Source organism: Medicago sativa, chromosome 1 (genome assembly GCF_051527215.1).
Source record: "Medicago sativa cultivar Bolivia chromosome 1, Bolivia_mono, whole genome shotgun sequence".
Taxonomy (NCBI): domain Eukaryota; kingdom Viridiplantae; phylum Streptophyta; class Magnoliopsida; order Fabales; family Fabaceae; genus Medicago; species Medicago sativa.
Genome location: NC_140749.1, coordinates 58,007,562 through 58,017,911, shown reverse-complemented (window position 1 = coordinate 58,017,911; position 10,350 = coordinate 58,007,562). Strand labels below are relative to the sequence as shown.

At 34.4% G+C, this 10,350-nt stretch overlaps 1 protein-coding gene and 2 pseudogenes across 1 annotated transcript; 1 reads left to right on the top strand and 2 right to left on the bottom strand.

The window, feature by feature from the left end:
• Positions 1–1,141: 1,141 nt before the first annotated feature.
• On the bottom strand, positions 1,142–2,486 carry LOC146955747 (putative F-box protein At2g36090 pseudogene; annotated as a pseudogene).
• A 3,192-nt stretch (positions 2,487–5,678) lies between these two features.
• Positions 5,679–8,052, top strand: LOC146955746 (uncharacterized; annotated as a pseudogene).
• Positions 8,053–8,505: 453 nt separating this feature from the next.
• LOC146955745 (uncharacterized) lies at positions 8,506–9,230 on the bottom strand. Its single transcript, XM_085723523.1, has one exon. The coding sequence runs from the start codon at positions 9,024–9,026 to the stop codon at positions 8,676–8,678; it is 351 nt and encodes a 116-aa protein (XP_085579649.1). The 5' UTR covers positions 9,027–9,230; the 3' UTR covers positions 8,506–8,675.
• Positions 9,231–10,350: the final 1,120 nt, after the last annotated feature.

The window sequence follows — 10,350 nt, the reverse complement described above, 5'->3', positions numbered from 1 at the left end:
TTTGCAATATAATATTTATTGTTTAATCCTATTTTAAGATCCTTATCTTGTATCCTAAGGGTATAAGTTAGCATTTCCTTAAATTTAAATAGAGAATTAATGGTTGCAAGTTGAAGGACCTTGGTGCGGTGGGATCAAAGTTTACATAGTGTGGTCTTATGTATCATGGTGGACAACTTATATTTGAAAGTTCAGACAAAGCTTTGACTAATGATCTTTGGAGATTGGAGTATACAAAGGGTTATGTTAAGGTCTTACCTAGACTTGAATTTTCAGATCATCATCCTCTTTTGATTTGTCCAGTGAATGTTTATCATGCTGTGGCGCCGACGCAATTCTGGTTTAAAAGGGATTGGCTTCTCGATAACTATATATGGATGGTTAAGTAGGCTTGAAAATAAGCTTCAAAGTGATCTGAGTAGCATCTTGAAGAAAGAAGAGTCCATGTTGTTCTTATAGTCTATTGCTAAGTGGCTAATAGATGAGGGAGGGATCGTAATACAAGATATTACCATCTCAAAAATGTTAACCGTAGAAAGAAGAATAATATTTTGATACTTAAGAGACAATAATAGGCAGTGTGTAGAGGATATGTGTCGCAGTTGCATGGTATGGTCAATAAGTTTTATAAAAATCATTTTGTTATTGATCACCATTGTTATGAGTGGTCTCAACCTGAGACTACTTATCCTACTGTTCCAAAAATATTGGGGTGTTATGGGGAAGAGCATGTGTGATTTTGTTTGAAGGGTTTGCAGTAATCCTAGCTAGTTCTTTCTCTTTGGTGAATCAAACAGACATTATTATATGTTTTAAACAAAACTAAAAAAATACACAATTATTATATGTTTTAAACATTTTCACTCACCATTTCAATTTGTTTGGTTATTAGACAACAAAAAAAGGAGAAAGTATTGAAGCGTACAAATGTGACAACTCCACCCAAAATTACAATAACTATGTTTTGAATGAGTCATAATATATGCATATGTGTAATTGCTACTCCTCCATAGTAGAAACAGATTAAAGTAAGTTAATAATTTTGAACCATATACATCAACTAATTTTTTATGGTCCATTTTTATTTATAAATAATAACTAAATATAAATATTAATCTACTTAAGTTGTTATAGTGGTGTTGTCTTAAAAACTTAAGAGTATATTCATCTTAAAGTCTCGTATTTCATTCATACATCAATTTCGATTAACTAGTTTAGTTTTTTTTTTTTTAAAAAAAAAAACTATTAACCACTACTATCTTTTTCACAAATCAAAGAGTGCAATGAAGGTCAACGACGCAAGACCTGTAAGCAAACACATCATATCCAATCTCCTTTGTGCCCTCTTTTTTCTTTCCTCCCTTTCTTTCTTCTTCTTTACGAATTCCCTATAACCTTCTTCTTCCCCAATTCCCTTCCATCTTCTCCTACCTTCCAACGCCTTACGCAAAATTACCAAACTATCCCTTCCATTCACGTGTTTTCCATCCATATCCTCCACTTGCAAACTAACCTCTCTAACCTCCATATTCTCCTCCGCCAACATCACCACCACACTACACAACGCCACCTCCGTCGCCGTCGCTGTTTCTCCGTAAACCACCGTTGCAAACAGCAACTTCACTTCCCCACTCCGCTGCACCACCTCCACCGCCTTGCCACTCGACACGTTCACCGCTCGTTGACTCACCGGATCGATCAAAATCCAGCTCAGCCTCAACTCCTCCCCTAGGTTTTCATCACCACCAACTGGATATTTGATCACATCCTTGTTATCTAGTAGGTCAACACGAAACGGAGAGCACCGGAACCGGGTGGTCACGGTTTCAGTTTCAACTACTTTCGAAAACACTATCAACGGCTGAGATTAAACTTAGGGTTCCGTCATGATTTATTGAAGCTGTATCCCTTTGATGATGAGATGAGATAGAGTCTGCGAAGAAAGAGCGGGAGCCATTGGAGAACGTTGAGATTACATGGCGAACACGTGGCGTGTTGGTGGAAGGCCACGTAGAATATAGCATGCGTTTGCCCAGAGATGTTCGTTGGAACAGAGAGAGTTGAGTTGGGAGCAGGTGCTTGCGGCGGAAGCGAGAGCGGCGCCGTCAAGGCGTGTGAGTATGTGAGCTTGGATTATGTCGTCGTGGACGGCGGAGAATGTGGTTGTTTCAGCCTCCTCTGATTCGCCGGAAATGCAAATCATGATAGCGTATAGTATAGCTATATTTTTACGTGAATGTGTTTGTCAAACGAGGAATGATGGATAGAATACTTATATATGGTGTTTCATTGTAAGATGAACTCTATCTTATTTTTTTTCTTTCTTGTTATTGAAGGAACATGACTTTGCAATATGAGTTTCATAATTTAAGCTATGATACCAATTGAATAAAATTTATTTCATTTCATCAACTACAACCAAAAAAAGAAGTAAAAAGATTGAGATAGACAAAGTGATGTGATAGATGTATTAATTATGTTGTTGATGTTATAGGAAGTTTGATTGAGAAAAAATAAGGTGTTGAAAAATATATAAAATTTGGTGGTTTTCAAGTGTAAGAGTTGAAGGAACAAAAACATGAGTTCGTTGCTTTGAGAGTTCATAACTTTTTTTAGTAAAAAATGCATGAGTTGCATAACTATAAAATAATGTTGTAGATAAGGTTTGATAATATTGTATGAAATTAAAATGGATTACTTATAAAATGACCATAAGAGATGGTCTAAGCTTACTTTTTCTTCACTCTACAATTTTCAGCAGCTAATTGAAGGCCATGTCCCCCTTGCATCATGGTTGACGCACGAACTTGACCTGCTACCAAAATGTGTTGATCATTCGAACAAGCTTTTGTATATAAATCATGTTATCATTGTATTTTATGTAAGGCTTTTTTTGGATGAACAATTGATTTTATATAATGGTTTATTTTTTTACCAATATTTTTAATAATGGTGCCGAGGTAACGGATAATTTAAGGGAAGTAAATGGTTTCCCTGCGTAACAAATAAATTAAGAGAAATAATTGTTTTTAAAGGCTTTTTTTTTATCAAGTAGTTTACTAGCTAGAGGTCACACATTGTTTTTAAAGGCTTTTTATGCACTTCATCTAATTTAACACACCATTTTATATTGGTTAACGTAGACGATAAATCTTTGTAAAAAGAAAAATAGAGTATAGTTTTTTTTATTTTAAAAAAAGAGTATAGTATATCAGTTTGAAAATAATCTTTGTAAAAAGAAAAATAGAGTATAGTTTTTTTTATTTAAAAAAAAGAGTATAGTATATCAGTTTGAAAATAATAAATGATTATGGATTTATGATGGATGTATTATTGAGGCGGGTGATGTTAGTTGAGATAAATTAGTTGAAATCTTATAAATAAATAATAAAGGGTAATTGGATGTACTAAAACTCCGGCGTACCCAAGCTTTGGAAAAGGCTCCTACTCCCTCCGATCCTATTTATAAGAGAAATTTGGGTCAACAAAAGTTGATGTATCTAGTCCAATTTTTTAACTAGATACATTAACTTTTGTTGACTCAAATTTCTCTTATAAATAGGACCGGAGGGAGTATCATTTTAGAATATTGGACTTGATCTTACTTTTTTATTTAACGATTTTTCTAAAACTGTGAACCTGTAATATTTCAATCATATGATAACAACTTTACAGTTGCATCAAGGCTTCTCTTACATCATACAATTCTCAAAAAATAAAAAATAAAATTATGGCTGCCAAATTAGTTTAGTAATTTTGAAGTATATGAGTTTTTTTTTTTTTGGTATATGAGTTTCTATTATGGCTCAAATAACTTTTAGATTATTTATAATGGAGACATCTATTTTTTAATACTTCTTGAGTTTTATGTATATGCATCACTCGTTTATAATTTTTTAATACTAGTATCTAATAAGTGCTCAATTCCTTCAACTCAACACCTCAAACAAATTTTTTAAAGGGACTCATTAATCATCTAGCAATAAATTTATATCCTTACATTTCAATATTTTAATATTAAAACATAGGTCTCACTTAAGATGGAGGTCTTCATGTAGACCTTGCTCCCATTAGATACTCAAAATAATTTTTTCTCAATGGAGATACCTCTTAGATACCAAGTCTTAAATAGAGAGATCTCCATTGGGAATGATCTTAAGTGTTTTACCTTATTTATAAATCATGCAACAAAAAAAAAAAAAGATTCACAAAATATGGCTACTCTTATATAAGAGTATATATCCACATTGGAGTCATCCATTCTTTTAAGATATCCATATGAAATATCCATTTTTTTAAAAAATAATTTCCATTTGCTCCTAAAATGAAAATATGTGGACATTGAGTGAAACAATTACATTAATAAACAAACTTAATGTTTGTTTAAAAAAAAAATAAACAAACTTAATGTAGTTTTGTGAAGAAAAAATTCATGCAAATAATACTTGCTAATAATTAAAATGATATTCACACGAAATTCATACAGAGAAAAAATTCAACCTTCATGTAGTATAGTGAATGATATTCACATCTATGCACTTTCCCGCTTTGTATATTCCCTCCTCCCTCTTTGACTTTGGTGTTTTAAACACTTACAGCTCACTTCACTCTGTCTTCTTGCGTTTTTCCATAGTGTTGTGTAACGCGGGTGAGTGAGTTCGATTGTGTCTTCTTCGCAGGTAACTTCTCTACTCTTCATCTTCTTCGTTGCTCTCTGCGTTTGATTTCGCTTTGTGTATTAATCATCATTTTCGCATTTTGTTTATATGTTATTATGCTGTTTACTAGTAGCATCGTAATTTAGGGCAAATTGCAAAAGAGGTAGAGAAATTTATTTCCTACATTGTGACCTAATTTGATTGTTATGCTGCACCATTTTCCTGCATGTTGGTTAATCATGTCCTATGAAGCACCGACACAGACGCGGACACTACACTGACACTGACACGCAGTAATTATTTGAGAAAATGATATAATAATGTACATGTGCCGTGTCGGTGTCAAACACGACACTTGTCAGACGTCGGATACGCCTTCAATCAGAAGTGTCATGCTACAGAGAATTCATGTCTATAACATCATGTTCATGATGTTATTTGTTATGCTACTAGCCTACTAATACATGATATGGTAGTGCCTACCAACACGACATCGACATATGTTAATGTTATATTCGTGTCTTTCCATGTTAATGTGTCATTGTTGTGTTCGGCGTCCATGTCTGTGTCAGTGCTTCATAGAGTAGTGATGCTCTTCATAGAGTAGTATTCATGTGTTCAGCGTCTGTGTTTGTGTCATTGCTTCATAGAGTAGTGATGCGCTGGCTTAATTTAAGGAAAATAGATTAACTGATTGTTATATTGCGGCATTTTTGTGCGTGTAAATGAATCATTTCTATAACACTATGTTCATAATGCTATCTTATATGCTTCTAATGCATGATATGGTAGTGCTCATAAACACGACATCGACACATGTTATATTCATGTATTTCCATTTTCTTAAATTATTATTGGTGTCTATGTGTTGTTGTCGTGTTTGGCATCCGAAGCTGTGCAAATGCTTCATAGAGTAGTGATGAGTCTGCTTAATTTGCTTGGTCTGTGTCAATTTGGTTGAACACATAGTGCTGCTTGTGGAATGTGAATAGACACGAGTACAAGGAGCTGTTATTTTTGTGTGATATTGAAGAAACTGAGGTGGTTGAATGTTCGACATCAACTCACTAATGGAGTGCAACAAAGATGAGGCTGTGAGGGCTAAGCAACTGGCGGAAACTAATATGCAAAGGGGTGAATTCGTAGATGCGCTGAAGTTTGCTAAAAAGGCCAAAAATCTGTATGCTGGTGTGGAAAACATTGCTCAGATCCTTGCAGTTTGTGAGGTTCACAATGCTGCACTGAAGAAACTCTCTAGGTTTGAAATGGACTATTATGGAATTCTTCAAACAGAAAGATTCTCAGAGGAAGCAATCATAAAGACGCAGTACAGAAAGCTCGCACTGCTACTTCATCCTGATAAAAATAAATTTGCTGGTGCAGAAGCTGCTTTCAAGTTGATTGGAGAAGCCAATAGGGTTTTGAGTGACCAAGCACAGCGATCTTTATATGACAAAAAGGTCAAAGTTCATGTGAGAACTGCAGCAAATCAAGTTCCAAATACAACAAAATACTGGAAAAAAGTTTCTTCAAACTTCCCTTCTTGGAATCCCCATCTTAAAGCTGCACAAAAGACATTCTGGACAGTTTGCCAACATTGTAATAGCAGGTTCCAGTACTACACAAATATTATGATTACTGCCTGTCAAAAATGTATTAGTTAACTCGCTGCCCCATCATTTGTACGATTTCGTGCCCGGAAAAATGCTCCAATGCAGGCTCCACCAAAAGCGGCCTCTAAAAGTAATGGTGGAAAACCCCTTGGTGGAGGATATGCAGATACTTTTGTGCAGTCATATCCTTCAAGTATGAAAACCTCTGCTGGGGTTGGTAAGCAACTTAATGATGAAAAGAGTAATAATGGCTATGTTCCCGTGTCCAAACCAATGGAGTCACAGGCCTCAAAAAGTGTTGGAAATAAGAGAGTGGGAGAACCTGAACCAGATTCAAAAGACAGATTCAACTTTGGAATTGATGATGAAAAGAAAGATGTCAATGTTCGAGAAAATTATGCTGATAGACAAAAGCAGCATGTTTCATATGTGGAAACCAATGAAGACGACAATTATGATATTCCTCCCAAAAAGCCATGACGAGATGAATCATTGAACATTGATGAAGTTGAGAAAAAGAACATGTCTGAAGAAACATTTTTAAGGAATACAAGCAAAGACAGGCACTCTCATGTTCAAGGTGGTAAGGAATTGGAGTCAGATCTTGATCCTAGAATGTTAAATGAGAAAAACTGTTCTCCACCGAATTCAAATATCCGGTCTAGTCCAGAGATCATTCATTGTCCTGATCCAGATTTCAATAATTTTGAGAAGGACAAGGCAGATGATTGTTTTGCTGTTAATCAATTATGGGCAATTTATGATACCACTGATGATGTTATGCCAAGACTTTATGCTCTTGTCAAGAAAGTGACCTTCCCTTTCAAGTTGCAGATTACTTGGTTGGAAGCTTACCCAGATGAGGATGGCGAGGTTGATTGGTATAATGCAAATTTGCCTATTGCTTGTGGTAAATTCAAACGTGCTACTCTCAGAAAACTACTGATCGTGATATTTTCTCTCATCAGATTCAGTATATAAAAGGAAATAACAAAGGCTCTTACCTAGTGTTTCCCAAGAAGGGAGAAACTTGGGCAATTTTCAGAAATTGGGATATCAAGTGGAGTTCTAATCCAGAAAATTATCGGAAGCATGAATTTGCTTTTGTTGAAATCCTATCAGATTTTGCTGAAAATTTTGGCATTGAAATAGCTTACTTAGGAAAGGTGAAAGGATTTACTAGCCTCTTTGAGAAAACTCAAAATAATGGAGAGAACATGTTTTGTATTCCACCGAATGAGCTATATAGGTTCTCACATCAAATCCCTTCATATAAGATGAGTGGTGATGAGAGGGAAGGTGTTCCGAGAGATTGTTTTGAACTCGACCCTGCTGCCCTGCCAACTTACATATTTGAAGCTGAAAGAGACTCATCAATCTTTGGAAGATCAAGGGAGGACGTGTCAATGGCATGTTAGAGCTTATGAGGGGTAAGAACACCAGTATTATAAAAACCGGAGGAAAACAGAATTCCTCAAATTGTTTTTTTACTCATGTATATCTTTTCTTCATACACAACCTGTGTAATCTAGAGTATATCCTAGTCTTGTGTTTTTTTTACTAACTCCTAATCTTGTATTGTGGCTTGGTGTTCCTTAATTGTGTTTATGTACGATAATTTCTCGATTTTCCGTCGTATGGAGGTTGCCTCCGTACCCAAGTTTATTTTCCTTGTGGGATGCTACTGCTACCATGATACTGTTACTATCATATAAGTCCTAAGTGACATTTGCATTGCAAGGTTAGTGGATGTGGCTTGAGAATAGTAAATGACTATTGGGCAAACTACCATTTTAGTCCCTAAAAGTGTAGTGTGTCGTCAATTTAGTCTCTCACTCAAACAAAATCACAAATTAATCCTCCACTTTGCACTTAGTTAGTCATTTTAGTTTTTGACGTTAAAGTGAGACGTTAAGTCATTAAAATTGGTGGCGTTTCAAGTGTGAAGGTCAACTAGCTTGTTGATGTGTCCTTAGGGACCAAAATGAAAGAAAATAAAATTCTTCTTCATTTCCCAACTTGTACCTTCCTCAACTCTCTCACTCTTTGCTCTGTTATTTTTATATATCATCATAATGTTTTGCTAAGTTCCTTCCATTTTGAATCTTTGTTATGCTATGTACTTTGATTCTCCACCACTTATATTGTTGAGTAACATGTCATCTATCTTTTTCTGATACTTTGTAATGATTAGAGCAAATACTGAAAGGAAATAAAGTAAACTATAAAGGTCAGCTTAAAATTTTCATGTTAGATTTTCATAAAAGATTACATAAACGTTTTTTACAGCCAAACATGAACATTTTACACAAATATTCAAATTAGCCTAGATTGGTTGCATACACAGAAGAACCTTCAATTTTAAAAACACATAGTCCTGATCAAATTAAAAGCTGAAACATATTTATGAACGAACAGAAAAAGGGTTAATCTTGATAACAAGGCCAGGGAAAACATCATCAGGATCATGAATATGTGGATTCTCTTCAACAATATAAGGATCACCACATTTTTCACTTATTGTTTGAAGTGTCTCTCCTTCGCCAACAACGTATATCTCATCACACACTTTGTTGTTGTTCGCATTACTAATACTAAAATCGTTCTCTTGAAGCATATTTTGTATCTGAACATTCAACTCATCATCACTTGTGTTTGATTCGCAGAAGCTCAAAACCAACATCAATGCCACAAACAGTGCACAGTTCCATGAAATCTTCTCCGCCATTGCTGTTGATGAACATCCACAAGCCATTTCTGATTTGTGTAGATTTCTTGCTCAATATGACAATGTAATATGTTTTTGTTTTTTGCTAGTACGATGTGATATGTTTTTTTTTTAGAGGAATGAATTATGGTATATATAGATAGATAAAATGAGAAAGGGGTTTATGTGGCTGGTTGTTGGAGTGGTTATAGTTCAATGTAGAAGTTGAAATGGCTCATTCAGTAAAGTTGGTAACTGTCTAGTGAACAAAGATAATACACATGAAAATGGGAAAAAGTTGGTTTAACTACTTTGTTAATGAGAATGGATTTTGGTTTTGACTCGCTTTTTTTGGTATAGACTTTTCCTTTGCCTTTCTTTGTAAAGAGTGTCCTTTAAGTTTTCTTCTACAATTTTTCAAGATAGATAAAGGGGTTTCAAAGTGTTAGTAAATTAAGAAATGTTGCATATTTGAAAAATGGAAATTAATGCATTCATAAGTAGTAGTGGATAATTTTGAGTCAAAAAAGAAAATATGTTGGATAGTTTGACTGTATTGATTAAAACTTTTGAATAAGTAGCACCGAAGCTGCTTTTTTTATTTCCAAATTAAAAAATGAAACTTTAGAGCCCTGGATCATAACTAAAATAACTTGAAAAGGGAATTAGGCCCTTACTAAAAAAAAGATGTTTTATAGGTCTCTCGCATTGTTCAAAATCCCCTCAAATTTGTCGGATCGTGACTTCGATCGCACAAATTTTATCGAAGATTGCGAACCAATTGTTGTTTCTTTAGATCGGATCGTAACTTCCAATCGTCTTGTTTTAGAGGATTGCGCAACGTGAAGGGTACAGAGAAATCTCACAAAAAAGGGAAGTATAGGTAGGTAGTCACAAGGTCCGAATATGTGAACAAATCCAAAACAAAAAAGGGCCCAGGCAAAAAAAAAAAAAAACCAAGTTGAAGAAAAGAGAAACCTGAGGCAGAAGGAAAATACTTGTCTAGGCACAAGTGCTTGGTCACTAAATTTAGGCACACATAAATAATTGAGAAAATTTAGAGAGAGAAAATAATAAAATCATATTTATTTTTTAAATAATTAAATAAAATGTATTTTTGTGTGTGAGTGCCTAAGTTTCAAAAGCTTGTGTTTATGCAAAACTTTCTTGATGCACAAAAATGAAACAAGTCTATTAAAGAGATTAATTTAGGCTTAACAACAAAAAGCAATAGATTAATTTAATTGGATTTGAGAGAGTGTCGAAAATTAAGAAATCTCATATTGATGAAAAGGAGAAACCAATGTGTTTATAAGTAGTGGATATTTGAGCCTATTGATTCGAAATTTTGGATAATAAACTATAATTTTTT